Source organism: Siphateles boraxobius, unplaced genomic scaffold (genome assembly GCF_051911475.1).
Source record: "Siphateles boraxobius isolate OS27281-9 unplaced genomic scaffold, OSU_SipBor_1 1, whole genome shotgun sequence".
Taxonomy (NCBI): Eukaryota; Metazoa; Chordata; class Actinopteri; order Cypriniformes; family Leuciscidae; genus Siphateles; species Siphateles boraxobius.
In genome coordinates, this window is record NW_027508699.1 from 10,447,481 (window position 1) to 10,466,273 (window position 18,793).

The 18,793-nt window shown below is 37.2% G+C and overlaps 1 protein-coding gene across 2 annotated transcripts in view; it reads right to left on the minus strand.

The window, feature by feature from the left end:
* Positions 1 to 2,844: 2,844 nt before the first annotated feature.
* The window catches only part of dipk2aa (divergent protein kinase domain 2Aa), a 32,387-nt gene continuing 16,438 nt past the window's right edge, over positions 2,845 to 18,793 (minus strand). For both annotated transcript variants that reach the window (XM_077203739.1, XM_077203822.1), the window contains exons 3-4: positions 12,707 to 13,010; positions 2,845 to 4,859 (exon numbers count right to left, since the gene is read on the minus strand). In XM_077203739.1, coding sequence (XP_077059854.1) covers positions 4,519 to 4,859; positions 12,707 to 13,010 — 645 coding nt within the window. In that variant the 3' untranslated portion in view covers positions 2,845 to 4,518. The remainder of the gene's footprint in view (positions 4,860 to 12,706; positions 13,011 to 18,793) is intronic.

Here is an 18,793-nt window from a genome sequence, read left to right on the forward strand (position 1 = left end):
GGTGCCGACTTGGGATCTGGCCATTGTATTAGAAGGTCTTTCCCTAGCTCCTTTTGAACCTATCGAAGAAGTTCCCGAGAAGTTTCTCACTTTTAAGACTATCTTTTTGCTTGCTATCTCTTCACTAAAAAGAATCGGAGATTTGCAGGCTCTGTCGGTTTCACCCTCGTGCCTGGAATTTGCACCTGGCATGGTTAAAGCTTTTCTGCATCCTAGACCAGGTTACGTTCCTAAGGTTCCTACTAATATTGTTAGACCTACGGTTCTGCAGGCTTTCTGTCCTCCTCCATTTATGTCATCGGACCAGGAGAAACTTAATTCACTCTGCCCTGTTAGGGCATTAGACGCTTATGTCCACAGAGCTGCCCTGTGGAGGAAATCAGAACAACTTTTTGTATGTTTCGGGCCACCCAGGAAAGGGTGTCCGGCGTCTAAACAGAGAATGAGCAAGTGGGTGGTTGAGGCTATCTCACTTGCTTATGAGTCGGCTGGCCAGCCTTCACCTTTGGTTGTCCGAGCTCACTCTACCAGGAGTATGGCTGCTTCTAAAGCTCTTTTGTCGGGGGTTTCCCTGAGTGATGTTTGTGATGCGGCTGGATGGTCTTCACCGCATACTTTTATTAAGTTCTATGACCTAGACTTAAGCTCTACCCCTGGGGCACAGGTGCTCTCGTCCTCTGTGCGCTAGTCTCACATGACGGTCATTTGGTCCTATGGCGACGTGGGTATTCGCGTTCCCGCAGCGTTTGACGCAGCTCGAAGTTCCCTTGAAAGGGAACGTCTCGGTTACGTATGTAACCCTAGTTCCCTGATAGGGAACGAGACGCTGCGTCGCTCCGCCATACTCCCGGCACTCCCGTTAGCGCTTCCTTCAAGCCTATCAGAAGCTAATGCGCTTGTGTTTTTGGGGTGCTTTATAGTTTCCTGGTCGATGACGTCACCCGCCTATGACGTTTCATCTCTCCATTGGGCTGATTCCATACGTGCTTCATGACGCACAACGCAGGGGCGTTCCCGCAGCGTTTGACGCAGCGTCTCGTTCCCTATCAGGGAACTAGGGTTACATACGTAACCGAGACGTTTTTTGTGTCACGTCACATGTGTATTTACCTCATATCAAATATAAAACGCATGTGTAGAATGATATTTTTCTAATGTCTGGAGCTTTATTAAGGGAGTATGGATATATAAACAGACGTTTGCATTTTCTGAGAATTTATATTTCAAGTTTTGACTGCAAATGTCACGTCCATAACACTGGAATTGCCCAATTTTAAAGAATGTATCCTCAACTAGTTTTTTGGCGTAGGCACGTATTTTATTATATTAACTTCTACTAATAGTAATTTAAAAATGTGGTAGCCCTACATCTAACACATCACACTCCACTGTTGGTGGCAATTTCAGTAGATTTACTCACTAACATTGTTGTGGAAACACAATACTGTTACTGTTTACTATTTAGTTTACTATTGTTAATGTGTTCTCTTTTTTTATTATTATTTTACAGCAGAGAAGTTAAGAAAACATACAATGTTATCATATGTGAAACGCAATACTTATCAGTATGTGAAAAGTTAACAATAGCTTTAATGAGATGTTGGATATGTGTTGTAGGCCTATTGTGTGTGAGATTGGGTGCATATCTGTTTAAAATCATTATATTCAGGACATTTGTATCATATGTTGACTTTTGTTGAGATTTGTATCATATGTTTATGATTCTATTAACTATTCTCACAAAATTGATAAAAATAAATATTAATAAATAAATAAAAACTTCTTGTTAACAATTGGTGGTGTTGGGGGTACTCCGGAAGATCTATAATGTCTCAGGGGGTCTTCTCACACTTCTCTGTGGCTCCTGCTCAGGATATGTGTGTTGGCTTTTTTCCAGATGAAACCATATGGAAGTCCTCAGAAACACACACATGTTGGGTTTTCATGTTTAATGGGGACATTCCATAGTCAAAATTATGTTTATACTGTACAAACTGTACAGTATGTTCTATCCCCTAACCCTAAAACTACCCATCACAGAAAACTTTCTGGATTTTTACATTTTTTAAAAACGTAATTAAATGCATTTTCACACCTGGCTCATTGGGAGCATTTGTTTCATTTTTTCAGCAGAGCACCTTTTCAGCTGGCTAAAAATGCTTTGGTGGACACACGGCCTTAGTTCGGTTAGTGTTTGCATACGTGAACAAGGCAATCTCGCTCGGATCCGCAACAAAATAATCGTCCTGAGATCGTCTGAACGAGGTGGTTTCGGCCTGATTGCAAACGAAAGCAAGCAATCCGACCCAACGCACCAAAAAAACAGACTGTATCACAATAATAGGCAAATGCATACCTTTTATGAAAAGCAGCAGTATTTGTTTTGCCAATGCCTCTCAATATAAATCGTAGATGAAGTGAAATGCCTTTTTGAAATTTTGTCAGACAAACCCAACAGCTGCACCAATGAGTACTTGATTCGTATTAAGTCATTTTTGGTCAATTTAGTAATGTTGCTTTGTGAAATCAAACCTAACCAAGGAGAAATCGCAACATTGTAACAATTTTAATCCTTGTTTCACTGCTTGCACCAACAAAAACGGCATTAGTATGATTTGTAAACCATTTTCCTCATGGGGACCAAATTCCTCATGGGGAAATTTGTCGGGACAATTTGTCCCCATTACATAGGGTTTACCAGGAAAAAACACAGACAGATAATTTATCTCAGGGATCAATTCTCAGGAATTAAAATAATGCACTGAATGCAATGAATTGTTGTTATTGTCAAACCTAATAATGGATTGATAATGATAATTAATAAAGAAAATAAATCAGAACAGGTAAGTATAGATAAATTTTAATAGACTTTTAAATTCTTATCCAGTCGAAAATACAACTTTTGAATGAAAGGCACAGTACGATCAGACTTATCCATAGTCTTAAAACAAACGCATACAGAAAGCAGACATTTTTTCTTACAGAAAATTCACAAATAACTCAAATTTTAACATAAACAGCAGAGTTCAAAGGTTGGAATGTTTTCAAACCATTATGAAAGGAGGATTTTTTTAAAGCAACTCCCAATATTGCTTATTACAAACATGGGTAACATTAGTAGGGCATAAAAAAAAAAAAAATCACACAAAAAATATTTTAGAGGACAAAATTGATAAGAGGGCAAAAATTAAAGAGTCTATGAGGAAAAACTATGATCTGAACATGTAGTGCAACTTGTCTCTGTAAACTTAATGCAAGTGCAAGTGAATGTGACGGTATGTCGTAGTTGCCAGCTTATGAAAAATGAAACTGCATCGGTCCAAAAAGCAGGTTAAAAAAACAAAGGTTTATGAACACAGAAATATAAGAATAAGAGATTTATTGTGGTTTCCCTTTTGAACAATCTTGGTCAAAGCATTGCTAAAAGAACAAAATGAACCACACAATGGTGACACTATTCTTTGGTATTTTTATTCTTGCATACTCTATTGTTTCAACTCATTTTTGTTGTTTTGTTATATTTTTTCAGGTTTTTTTTTTTTTTAAATCATGTCGTCCAACTACCATCACTGACACTGACTGCAACTTTTACAAAAAGCATCAAAGTCTCACCAAAAAGGTTAATTGTAACATGAAACACTTGATCAAATTTTCCTTCGAAAAGAGGCATAATTTGACCAAGTCAACTTTCAAATTCAGTTAAGACTTCACTAAGACTCCCGTAGCAAAGAAATCAGGTGGTTATTCCAATATAGAGAAAACACAAATGGATGAATCTCAAATCCTGTCAAGAACATGTCCTGGTGATCTTTCACCCCCCCCCCAAAACAATTTGCTTAGTGGAATTTGACATGTAAAAAATAATTATACATCATGGTAGTATTAAACTGCTTTAAATAAAATATTTTTTTTACATTTTCAAATTTAAAGTATTAACGTAACGAGATTAACATTAATTACAAATATAAAGCAAAAACTAAAATAATTTTTCCTGAAATATAATTATATTCCTGGCAAAAATGGGAATATACTAAAATATATATAATTTTTTTTGGGAGGGGAGGGGGGGGACCTGAAAACTTTTTTTTAAGATTCACCGCTCCCTGTGTCACATCAGTAATAACCACAGCTCACGGTGCACTTACAGCACCCAATTTATAAATTAATTAGAAACCGTATTACAGGATTCTGATCAGAACCGATAATAGCAATGAGGGTTCAGCGAAGCATCAGCTCACAGTCACACACACAGACACACACTAGTGCGATCACAGCAGTTTGAGCCTCTAGTCTGCTGATTTTCACACGACCCTTTAATCCATGTTCATGTGCAAACTTCTTAATTAGCCCGGAGACATGACTGGAACCAATGTTGGCATGATTGATAGCGGCAACGAAACAGCAACTCCCTTGAAGGTTTAACAAATGCGTTCCAGAGTCTGGCAGCACATTTGTAAAAGTACTTCTGGTGTCTTTTTTGAGGGGATATTGCAGGAGCAGCATCCCCTGTCCTCAGCACTACCTGTTAGTATTGCTCAGCTGTGTGAGTTGTGTCAGGAACTCCCGCAGTTCTTTAGCTGCCTGGTAGCGCCCGTAACGTTTCTGAGGTTTGGTGCACTCGTCCAGCAGGGTCATGAGACGCCCATCTTTGACCACGTCAGCAGGGGGGTCGTGCAGGAGTCCCCCCGTGGTGCCACGCCAGGTGGCAAATCTAGAGAGGAGGTTCTGACAGACAGCATAGTAGTTGTGGTCCACGGTGACTCGCGAGCAGAGGATGTCCTTGGAGAAGGAGAGGCAGGCTTCTTTGTCGCATTCCTCGTAGCGGCTCTCGTACCACACGTCATAGTTCTCTGGTTTATCTGAGTGGATTAAACCCCCCCCCCAAAAAAAAATCAGTCAAAGGGTGGATAATATTTGCTAAAACAAAATGATAATAAATAATAAAACAAACTTTAAAATCAACATGAATCGACATTTTAACCCATGTTTATGGGGTGAAACTAGATGTTCAAGAATTGAATATTGAAGACTGAAGTTAAGGCCTTTTGATTTCCACATTGCAGAAAACCTGGACAGAATCGCAGAATCCAGTCATTAAAAAATTTAATTTCAGAGTACAGTGAATGTCAATGAATTTGATGAGTACATCATACGTAAAACTGTAAATCAAATACACTTAAATCAAATCGTACACAAAATAAACTTGTGTTAAGTCATAAATCCAGAAAATTCAAATGGAAAAAACAGAATTTTGAAAAAAAAATTAGGTATGCACGCCATATCAGTATCGGCCGATATATGTTCATTTTTATTGTTATCGTTATCGGCCCGATAAGAAAATTTGGCAAATATATTAAAGCCGACAAATACTGTATTTACTTCAGCTGAGACACTTCAGATGCCCACTGTTCAACATGGTGGTTTTGAATCGCTTAAAATATGATTTGAATCACTTGAAAAAAGGAAAATACAGTTCAGTGCAACATGTCATATCTCAAGTCTGTCATATAGGTTACATAAAATTATAATGAGTACATCATTATAATTGTGTTTGTGACATGGCTTTTAATGGTGAGACTTTTGTTTTTGTAATCAGGCTCTCATAAATTATATAAAAAAATTGGATTTAGATTTATTGGCCAATATATCGGTTATCGGCTTTCAAAAATAAAGAATTATCGGTATCGGATAAAAAAAATTTCATATTGGTGCATCTCTAGAAAAAAAGTTCATAAGGCATTATTATTGTAAAAAATTTAATCAGTTAATAAATTGTTAAAGTTTTATGAATTAGAAATAGGTGTGCTTTTTGATTAAAATTTAAATGGAATCCAGTCAAATTAAAATGGAAAACGGTGAATTTGGAAAATTGATTTATCCAAATTTAAATGTATTTAATGGGGCGCTAAAAAAAAATTAAGCTTTTAATAAATTGTTGTTAAACTAAGTTTCACAACAAACGGAATTCAATTTTTTTTTTATTGATTTTATCTTATTTTCCCTATGAAGTGAAGCCAGGGCAGAATGAATTGAAACGCCACTGATGTGTCATGAAGAGTTAGGACCCCTGCGCTCCACAGTTCACATTAGACCCCAGGGGGGATCCGGCTAATCAAAAGCTGTTATTGCAATATCTTCTTGTAGCTAATCAAAACAGCCTAACACCTGTTATCGTTTTGTAGCTGTAGTAGCTTGATGTAGCATGTAGGCCAGACAAAGTATACTTTGTGCTTCAGTATAAATCATTGCAGAGTAAGGTCCAGATTTACTAAACAGGGTAAATTAACGTAAGAGCAAAATCCCATAAAAGCGCAGATGGGAGTGGAAAGTTGTGCTCCAGTGCTATTTTCAAGGCAATTCTGGGCTGAGAAAAAAAAAAAAAAATAGGCAAACAAAAATAATTCAACGCTCCAGCAGTGAAGTTCACCTTTATTTATAGTGTGCTTTATAAAATGCAGATTGTTTCAAAGCAGCAAAAGCAAAAATTGGTCTGGTATTAATAACAGACCACTAGATACCATGATTAAACAATCAGAATTGAGTATTGCAGAGATGCATGAAAACATTTAAATGAAATTGGTTCTGCACTAAGCATGGAGTTGTTTGTAAAAAGGACTGCCAGTGCCAGGAAAACAAAGCAGACGATAATCTACTACCAAAACAATGTTTAAAATAGCTGCGAGCGTCGTGACAAAAGCAAATAGAAACCATTATAATCAGTGATGCTGTCTACACTGGATGTGGTGCAGCACGACAAATTCCTGAGAGTAAACTGATGCCCCGTTTGCACTCGTGCAACTTCTGACACAAAGGACAAATGGATTTGCAACCTTCGATTTCTCAAGTCCTGTAGACAGCCTCAAGCTATTGCACCGCGGCCGTCGCTTCCGTGTAGAAATGGTGAAAAGACAAGAAACATGGCCTATCTCGCCCTCCGATTCACCAGTACAGACAACAGTGTGTTGTGTTGTGCGCCTCAAAATATTTGCTTCTGACAGTATGAAGACAAACAAGTTAAGACACCACTTAGAGACTTCAAAATCACGACCACAAAGAGAAGCCCGCTGAAGTTGAGAAGTTGTAGTAGTGCATTAATAGGGGCTTTTGCACCAGGTAGGTTTAGGAACTTAGTTATAGGAACAAGCCACCAGGGTAGTTCCCCGGGAACTAAATGTCCCCCTAGGGCCCTTTTCCTGGTAGCATTCGCACCGCCAGTAGGAACTCTGAGGTGACGTAAGCCCTGCGACAGCAATGTCATTTAAGGCAACAACTGGAGGATGGAGGACGTCGTGATCAGAGCTGTGTTTTTGTTGTGTGTAGTGGGTTACATGATAACAGACATAGAATGTATATATATATATAAGTTATGTGATGGAAAGAGCAAAAATGAGGCACAAAATCACCAAATTGCGGTGCTACATATCATAGAAGCAGAGACAAGAACACAGCGCAGCGCAGACAGATGTGACAGGTAAATGTCGTTAACATTAGCTTTCTGTATGCAATATCTTGTTACACTTTAAAACACTTTACACGGCTTTTAAAAAATGGCATTTGTATGGTATGCGTATGACCAATCAAAGTACACTTACGTCACTGGTATGTCTTCCTTGAGTGCTGGGTTTGACCCTACTCTGAAGTAGGAGCTAATTTAGTTCCCCCAAAATACATTGCTAGAACTATTTTGTTCCCAGTTCCTGCGATGCGAACATGTGAATGGTTACTTCCGCAATTAGTTCTAGGAACTATGAAAAGATTCCTCCGGTGCAAACGTACCTATTTACAATGTAAAATATGGTCACCTTCCTAAAATAATTGCCCAAGTCATTTTCATTTTCAAATGTCTTAGGCAATTATTTTAGGAAGGAGACGAATTATTTTGCAAGCAAGGTCATGCCTTAGTGTTTTTATGTGGGTGCCAGTTAATTACAGCATTGTGAAACACAACTCGAGCTTGTGGTCAGTTCTGCGAGTGTGGTACCTGTCAGCATTAGTGGTTGTGTTGCTTCTTCTCGTGTTGATTTGTGTGCACAATCATATTTTTTGTGCTCGAGTTTGGGATTTGAAATTTCTGCAGGTTTACATTTCACGTGCAAGCTTTGTCGCTGTGCTCGCACTGCTGTAATTGTTCACGCGCTTGCGTCGTTTTGTCCAATTCACGGCATACAAATCTATCATTATTTGGCAATTATTTTAGTAGCTATTATTAAATTGTTAACTGGCATTTAATTACTCTTAACTAAATAAAATTTAAAAAGGCTGCATTACCTAAAACTGTAGCCTTAAACAATTCCTAAAAAAACACTTGGCTGGTGGTCCAAATACCTGGAAAAGTATCTTGCTGTTAGATTCAGTATAGCAGGCAACAACAACAAAAGAAACCCTTTAACATAACACAGTGCTTTATTTCTTGACGGTAACTTCAAAAACCACGACATGCATTACAATTGAGTGGCGATCTGCAGAATAAAGACGCTGAATTGATTCAGCTTTTCACTGAAAGAAGACAAATAAGAAATTCTTCTGACAGCAGGTGCGGCTCTTCTCTGGCCACACATTTTAATGCTGAACAAATCAATAAAGCTGAGGATCCTTTAGGAGGAGGAGGAGGTGGGTGCAGAAATAGACTGGGCTGCTGTGACATCTATTCATCAGCAAAACTATATTGAGTCATAAAGTGCCTTAAAGAGTGGGGGATCTGCAGTCTTGGTCATTTGACACAGCTCAATATTGTGCCAATAACTAATTAGAGAAAATGAAGTCACCATGCTGCCAATCATTCTCGAGGGAGCCAATTATGAGATCCAGAGGAGTTAATGTGCCACAGCCAATCAGAGCGCACGCTGGCTTCAGTGCGTTTCTCTTTTGCTGTGTGTGTGTGTGTGTGCGGAGAATCACATGCAGAGGTTTATGGAGAAACAACATGAAATAGGAAAATACTGTTCCAGAGATAATGGAAAGCTATAAATAAAAGGGATAGTTTATAATTTATTCACCAACATTTCAAACCTGACAAAATTTCTTCTATGGGATTCAAAAGAACCCCACTGACTTTCACTGTGTGAACAAAACAGAATAAACAATCTTCAAAACATCTTAAACCCACTAAAATTGACAACACTTCACGACCTGGAAATATTATTTCAGTATATACGCAGAAACCACCTTTGGATGGAAATCGTTTCTGAAGCCATGAACGGCAATCCTTAAAAGGTTCATGTTTTAATTAATTTGAATTAGTGCCCTTAGATATTATTATCAGCAGAGTGAACTAAATTAAAAAAAAAATGATAAAAGCACATCCATCCAGTGCCTTTTGCTAAATGACTTTGAACCTTGATGCCCACGCAGGTCCAGTGAAGGGATATGACATCATAAGCACACGTCAATTCAGAATAGAAACTCAATTAAAAAAAAAAAATTGTTATCTAACATTTCAGAAAGACCCATCTGTGAGCAAACACGCGCACACACACACGAGCTCCATTCAGATAAATGCTGGCAGGCTGAAGCAAATAGCCATTGTTATGTGGCACACTGCTCCAAGTTCATCCGCCAGCCCAGTTTGGCCTCTCTGGATGGCAGATACACTGGCACACATACAGTACTTGGACCAGCACTGCACCAATCCATGCCAACTCGCTACCGTTCAGAATCAAAAGTGCAGCTTTGGGCCACGTTCATTTGTTGCAATACAAACACTTCAATAGCAATACTTAATCAAACATGAAACTGAAATTTAAACCCCATGCATTATTACTGGTAATTAGGGGCTCTACCAGGGGCATAAATTAGTTATTTATATTATATTAAGGGTATTATTTAAAAAAAATTTGGGCCAGATTTACTAACAGCTTGCATCAGCACCAACCCTCTTTTGTCGTTAAAAAAAAAAAAAACTACTGTCAGGATTTTCTAAAGGCACGCATGCGAAAAATTAGCGCTGAAAAGGCTTTGAAAGTTATTTGTGCAGCTGATCTTATTGCATATATGCATTTGTATGAGTTTCCCTTTCAGACACAAAATTTATGAGAGGAGAGCATTTAAATTAATTACGCAATGCGATTTTTCTAAGGTTTGCGCTAGTCATATTTGCACCATTATTTAACGTCTGGTTTAAATTAGATGCTAATTTGCACTGTTCTTGGTAGATTGCGTTGGTCATTATGGAAATGACCGGCTGCGTCCGTGTTCTTTAATGTGGGCAATGTCAGTAAATCACCCACAGAACTTTCCACTTCCATCAGTGCCTTTATGGGATTGCGCTCTTACTCTAATTTGCCCAGTTTAGTAAATCTGGCCCTAAATGTATCGGTGTTTTATGTCAAGATTTAACCAATTACTAATTGGCATCAGACATGGCATTTATGTTTAATGCAGCTCAAAGGTGGCATACATGCTTTCACACAACAATTGCATAATGAAAACAGCCTACATAGAATATACAATTTATCTAATTAAAAGATAGCGGTATTGTTTGAGGAAACGGTATGCCAGATTAAAGCTACATAGACGAAACAAGCTAAAAAAAACATTTATTAATTAGATTGTTGCAGGGATTAAAGTGAAAAAAAATATTTTGACAAAGTTTTTCCTCAGCCAAATCCCATTTCACAGCCTGTCACACACCCAGTGTGATTTTTCTTCTTCTTGCAATTAGGAGTATAGTGAGTACATACATTACCTTCACAAATTAAACACTCAAAGAACATTCGCATTTAAAGAAAGGTCATTTTGAACTGCGTTTCTATTATGTAGACACTTTTATGAAACTTCAATGTTTTCAATCTAATGCTTTTACAAGACTTGACTCTTTGTGATGTAGTCATACACATAATTAACCATTTACATAACTTTAACACAAAATTGTATTTCTCAAATAATAAAAGCCAACAGAGCTTTTGCTGCAAAGTGAGCTAATATCAAAAACTATATATACTATCTGTTTTTAACCTAACCATTATAAATAAATAATATAATGGGTTTTTTTTTAATTTAATCTGTTGATTATATGAAAAGTGAACAGCATGAGAAGGGCCGTGTTCTGGGTTTTATAAATACAGAGGTCGTTGCTAAAGGGATCTTGCTAGGGGGGTTCGGGGGAATAACATTTGAGGACCATATACAAATATTAATATTTATACAATACTACTATTGGCATTATAATTAATAGGTGCTTGTGTTGTTAAATGAAGCTTATATTTTCCACTGTAATTAGCAAAGAACATGTATATGTGTTAAATAGGAATACATTGTGATAATGTTAATCTCATGGGCACAGTATGCAATACCTGCTCTTCATCTCTCATCTCCATCACAATCTCTCTTTCTTCTTCTCACAGTCTCTTAATCTTTACCTGTATATCTTATTTTCCTAAAGCTGAGCTTTGATTGATACAGTCTTTGCAAACTGATTGTTTCTGTTACTTGTTTAAAATGTCTATCTTAAACAGTTGTTTGGTTTATTTATACTTACATCTCGCACTATATGACGATTAACTGAAAGCATGAACCGGTAAACCGGAGCGGAGTGATTACAGAGTGCAGAGAGGAACGTGCTTTCGCTCCACTGCAGGCTTTGATCACATCCCCCTCAGCAGGGTGAATACACCTCGTCCTTCCTTAATTTAAGACTTATTTAAACTAAAATTAAGACATTTATGACACTATTTGAGAAATGTAAGCATATTTACAGCCTTAAAATTATGAAAAGTGAATTTAAGACATAAGGACAGGCGAGAACCCTGATATTGACGGAAATCCGTTGTAGACTCTGCAATTAACAGAAATCCGTCCTGTTGTTGTTGTTTTTTAGTAAACTGGTTATTTTAGTATCGTGAAAAACAAAATGGTTGTTCAAACTGGGAACAAATTATACGCAGAAAGGGAACAAAAACAATTTCCGTGACTTCCGTCTACAGCAATTTATAAACTCCGGCAGAAACTCCTGTTACAATCACTCAATCTGTCTATACTGCACAATGAATCTCTTACTTACATTGGATCTGCACTGCGTTGTTTATAAGAGAATTCACAAAAATGCAGAGTTCAGACAGTGAACGTGTGCACTGAACAAAAATCAGGAGTTAACAGGAGTACAAAAGAGCTTGCAAAAGCGAACTTTCAGGAAACATTTGCTCTGGCTGGTAAACACCGTCAAACTACCATTGGTCCGTGGCGATTACGTAATGGGTAGGTGTGGCTCTGATGCTCCGCCTTCTTCGATTAATTTCTTCTGTTCAGTCCATCGAGGTTAGATGCGAGTAAAAATGTACACACTGGAAAGCCGCTTTATAGTAGAACATTGTTGTAATTCTAATCAATAGCGACACTGTCACTGTTTTTTTTTTTTTCATGTTTAATACTGTAAAGCTGCTTGCTTTCAATCTATTGTGTAAAGTGGTACATAAATAAACGTGACTTGACTTGAGTGCCGAATTGCAGAGTTTGTGCAATGTGTCCACATCTGTATCTACTAGACTGATAATTCTGCCTGATAGGTCAGAGAAACATTTATGTTGACATGGAAGGCAAAAAAACAGGTGCTCCAGCCCATCTGAGGGAAAACTGAAAGTAGGTCAAGAACATATGAAAGTAGACAAAATAAATAAAACACACCGTCTAACCTGGATAACAGTTTCCTGTGCAATTAATCTCGTAAAGCAAACCAAGAGCACAGAGACACTGGAATGAAGTCATTACTTACTCTGCTTTATCAATCTTTTGTCTGCCACTATGACGTTTTCTGCATCGACGACGATGACTTTCCCGTCACGGGGCCCGACTGCAAAGTTGTCAAAGCTGACGTCTAGGAGGTAAAGGGCAAAGTCAAAGTCGTTGTTGGTCAGCTGCTCGGCGATGTCCATCAGCTGCTTGGCCAGATCTACTCTTTTCTCCCAGGGTGCATTGTAGAAGCTCCAGAGCTCCTCGCCCACGTAATTCACCGCCACCATCCGGCCGCAGGCCCCCAGGTATTTGGCAAATGGCCAGCCCTCATCGGAAGGAAAACTCTGCAGAGATGAAACATGAGGAGAGAGTCAAGGTGAGAGAGATGTTCTCCATTCACTCACACACACACACACACGGTAAAGAAAAAAAACAGCATGTCCTCTCAAATTTAGAGCAAAAGATCAACATTAAGACACTGATAAACTGCAAAATCATTAGCTTGGAGCAAAGTAGTTGAACCAAACTTTTCTTAAGTGCTGTGGATATTCGATAGCCCCAATTCAAGTCGAGTCATTAAAAATGGATAAGTGACTTTAAACTTTAATCCTAGAGATTCAAATAATTTAGAGGAAAAAACACAGCATTCGGAAACCAGTCGGAGCCTCCAACATCTGGCCTTGTGGTCTAGTCTGGGCTGGAGAGGGGACGCTTCCTGCTATTCACGATATACGTTTTGTGATGGACATTTTGGCAAAGCGAACCAGTCATCTGGTTCATAAATCTGATAACTGCAGGAGGCCTTTCAGTGATGTGTCCAAACTATTACACTCATCCTGTCCTTGAATCTTTTAAGGGTCACAAGTGAATTACGCAAAGACAAAACCCACAAGAAGAATCATACATATATATATATATAAACACTTCACTGTGCAGAATCCAAGTGGTTTCCCCTACACATGTTGAACTTTATAAATAATAGATGACCACCAAAAAATTCTCACTATTTTCCTTTTCTTCATCCCAAAACTGACAAAATAAATAAATAAAACACTGAGAAATAGAGAATATTTGGAATATATATATATAATATGTAAAAGGCCATGTCCTGTGTGAGAGTGAGGTTGAATTGTTCTTGGGGGAAAAAAAAGTATACTTCACTTAAGTATATATATATATATATATATATACACACACACACACATATACATCCATATATACATAAACGCATGTATAAAAATCTGTATAAAGCTCACAGCTCATGTTGTCTGGAGATTTTTTTATACTGAAACTTCTAAATTTGCAGTGTTTAGTCAGCAGAACAATCCAAAATCACCTTAAATAACAGCACAACCCACAGAAGAGATGTGTGTCTATCCCACACAGCCTCACTTTCATTCCCATTAAAAATCAAAGATGGCGCTGCGGTGAACAAGGTCTGTAGGGCCTTGAACAGTCAAATACACAAACCTATGAGTCAAAATGCCCATCTTTGCAAATATGCTCATAAACACAGTAATTTATATCTTAAGTGAACGTAAACAGTTGAGAAAGAAAACGCATATGTAACAATATATTGGGTCCGTGCATTCGGTCTCAACAACCCTTATGCGCTGATGGGATCATGGGCGAACCAAAAGATATTTGCTGATTTAATTAAACAAAAAAGTTCCCTTCATCAAAATGACGAGACTACGTAAACACTTGCTAGCTGTACAAACAAAAATAAAAAGGAAAGATATCTGGTTGTATGTAAGTGTGACAAAAAAACAACAACGTGTATTATATAATTTCTAGCATTTTGCTGCACAAATATATTTTACAATTCCAGTATTCAGTCCATGTTTAAAAAAAGTTAGAGTAAATAAATCTAGTTAATTTGCAGGTCTCTATTATCCTCTGACAAACAAGCTTGTGAAGTTTTCTAGAGGAACAAGCACAGCTCATCATGAGTGTGTAGTTGCAAGTCAAGTCCTATTTTACTTGTATTAAACATTCTCTGCTTACATTCTGCATTGATTTTGTCAAACATCACTGTCATTACGTCTCCTGTTCTGCTACACTATCAAATTTCCAAGGATTTGCCTCATTACCAACAAGAAGGAAAACCAAATCCTACATTACATTTAAGTGAAACCAGGTTATGATATAAAAACAAAACAGCTCCAAGAATTTTAGTGAAATAAAACAGCCCTCCACACCACAAACCTGTTGAGCCGCAGTTGGCCGTTTAACATGGTCCGGAAACAAGCTTCTTTTTTTTTTTCAACTTGAATTGCTGTTCTTGCTATAATTGAGACTCTGACTAACACTTAGCTAACACTATTTCCAAACCCACAGAGCAGTGAATTGCGTCAAGGACTCTGTAAGATGGCGATGTACATAACATTCAAAAGTATATTAAACCATTTCTAAGAGATGCTTTACCAACAAAGGTCAAAGAGATGCTCGATTCTCAAACACTCTAAAGCTGCATGTGAATCTACAAACAACTGTAAACGGTTTGAAGAGCTGCATACACATTCAAGGGCATAATAAATCTGAGGTTACTGTCCGTCAACTATTGTCACCTGAAGCCTCAGGAGCCTCCGCTACACGTGCTTTCAAGAGTAACAGAATTAGACTAATTAGATCACAGAGTGTTGTCAGATCAGTAAAGCATGGAGTAAGTGACAAACACAAGCAACTCAAACAAGAGCGTGCAGAGAGAGACGTTTCAGAGGAGTTTGTTATTTGTTTTTCTGACTCAGTGGAAATTCTAGCCCATCAAGAATAGGAATGTGCGTCTGTTTGTACTCGACTCTTTCATGAACTCCAACAATGTCCAAATGGCTGCGTGACACACTGAATAGGTGGTAGTGGGCAGGTGAAAGGTTTGTTTTAATAAAAGCACATTCAACACCACATAATGACAGACGCGCCAGGTGCTAGTCATCTATATCTAAGAAGATACACCCTTCTAATGTAACCTGCTTATGATGGGTGTGTGTGTATATATATATATATATATATATATATATATATATATATATATATATATATATATATATATATATATATTATAAATTATTAGTAACAGATAATTCGATGACCATACTTGATTTAAAGATGGGCGTCTTATCAGTCTGTATGATCATTTTCATATGCATTTAGGAACCTATGATTTCAGAGATGCGATTTACAGTTACAATTCAGAATGTAATCAAATCACGATATGGACAACTGTCTGTGAATATTAAAGCGAAAGAGACAAAAATACGAAGTACGCGTGTTCTGCATGTCTCTGAATGAGCGACGTAGTTTCATCTACTACATTTATACACAAACTCAAAGGTTTTCATGGCAACTCTTGAAATAAAAGTATGTTTTAACTTGAAGAAATTGTGATTTTGTATAGTGTCACAACGGTAGCTGTAATGAGCGCATGAAGACGAGGAGTACAAACTAAACAGTCTTAAATAATAAATCCACTAGATCACAGGAAAGAGAAACTCAGGAAACAGCATAACAATCACGTAACTCCTAGACGATTCCAGACAAAGAAACTGAATGAACAGAGGGTTTAAATACACAGGGATAGTTAAGATAAATGTAAAATGCATAACTCAATCAAAAACCATGAAGACAAACTAAAGGGAACAAAAAGGCAAACAGGGATATAACACAGTGAAACATTGAAAACTGAACAAACACGTTACATACAGTAGAATGTACTTCTTAAAGCAATAATAATGATGATAATAAAATTAAACCTTTACATAACTTTAAATAAAAATAAATGTTAAATTAATTTAAATTTTACATTTTAAAAGATTAATTAAATTGTTAATGTTTTATGCCCTCATTTGATCACCACCATTTTTGATAATACATTTTATTAAATTATAAATCCAGAAAACATAAAATACAATTTTTTTGAAAAACAAAACATTTATAGGGCCCTAATATTGTAAAATAGGTCAAATAAATAAATAAATGGTGTGTGAATTCAATTGATTAGACATGAGTTTTTTATTCAATTAAACCATTACAATAGAATCCAGAAAACTTAAATGGAAAATTGATTTCAAACAAACGTGTGCCCTATTATTAATTTTGTTCAACTTTTAATAAATTGTTGTAAAATTATATATAGACGTTACATTATTTCAATTAATTAGACATGCTTTCTCATTATGGAATCTAGAAAAAAAATATGCAAAAAATGAATTTGGGAAAAAAATAAATCACATTTAATCATATTTAAATGTCACCATCTGTTTGTGTCGAGGCACCACTTTAGTATTGATACCAAGGTTCTGACGTTGTGCTGATGATAAAATGTTGGTATCAAACCAACCCTAGTAAGTGTAGAGGCAGCTTTAGATCTGGACAAGAAACACAAAGGCCGGTTCCAACCTTGATTGGCCCAATTCCCGAAATTGAAAGATAGTGGAAAGTTAGATTACCAATCACCACAAGACTTATTGCCTCCATGGTAGTCTGACTATGTACTTGCATCAAAAATAATTGTTAGGTATCGTAATTATTGTGTTCATGTTATATTGCAAAACACTTCTGCTACTATGGACTTGGGATATGGGTACGGTTAGAGAGAGGTTTTGTGGTATGGGTAGGTTTAAGTATGGGTTAAGGGATAAGGGAAGGGTTAGCTGTAATTCCATGCAGATTTTTGTTTTTTAATTCAATGCAAAACCATCATGTGTACAAAATAAGTGCACTGCATCAAATGATTAATTTAAATGGCAGTATATAGTGAGTAGTTAAAGACACTTATAAAGTGGGACCAAAATGGGTCCTTAAAAAACAAACACGAGCTTGACAACTAATAAAGAACGGCAACTTCCGTTTGGGTGGATCGAAGCTCAAGTCTAGTTTGCTCACACTCGCTACAATTAGTAAAATACTGTCTGTCAAACTGGTGCTGAGGTGTAAGGAGGGAATATCAACTCTGCACAGATGGCTATGCTCTATGTGACAAACTGTGAAAGAATACAGCAGTGCTATTTTGAAAATATAGGTATGTTGGAGCTGAAGCACATCACACTGATGCTCATGTGGGTAATGCTAGTTTAAAGCCTGCCTGCAACGTTTTCCAATCCCATTCCAAACCTGTACTATATTTGTGTTTACAGTTAAGCACTTACAATGAACATCAATTGGGTAAGACATTGTAACAGAATAAAGTACAAAAATGTTTCCAACATTTACCCAACAAAAACAAAATATTACACATATTGACCTAAGAATAGTGCAATAAAATCACTAACTTTGTATGTGCAAAACTCAGTAACTTTCCCATGATACAGAAAGAGAGGTAGAAAAAGTCATCCACAGGAACAACATTGGTAATGTATAATCATCTGTCTAGTCCTGAAAATAATATGTAGTATGTATAGCTCAAGTAACACTTTTGTATAGAAGAATTCATATTTTTTTGCAGCACATTTCTGCTTTTAAACCCTCAAGAATGTCTCGTACCCTAGACTTCTATTAAAAATGCATTACTTAAAGTCCCCCTGTAGTCAATAATTGACCCTTCGCAGTGAGCTTGATTGACAGGTGATCTGACCAACCATACTTCACCATCCGCCATTTTGTCCGACAAAGCAGTCAGGAGAGTTAGTAGATTAACATGGGAGGATTTGAACTTGAAAAACTGAATATACTGACGCCTTTCCGCGGTTAAAACAACATTCCTTCTTATGTTCATTCATGTTTATTTGATGCTATAAATGAACTAGAAGGAAGAGACGATCGGTTCACGAGCAGCTTTAACTGAGGCTCTACAGCGATCTGTCACGACACATTAAAGAGCCACAAAACGGTATTTATTGTTTAAATTTCTTTTTAAAAATGACCAAATTTGAAAGGTGAGACTTTGTTTAAATATGTTTAATATCAAAAGTAACCAAAAAGTAACCTGGTATGCCCTGTCTGTCAGCGTATTGTCAGTCTCCTCTCTGATCCGGAATGCATATTTCACTTCGTGAGAACATGGTGTGTGCGTGAGAGCGGCGAAGCTTGTCGGACATAGCGACAGTAACTAAGGGGGGCGGGTCTATGCGAAGGGTCATCCCTTAAAACTCATCTTTGATCACCAAAATGACATATTTAAAAGTTTTCT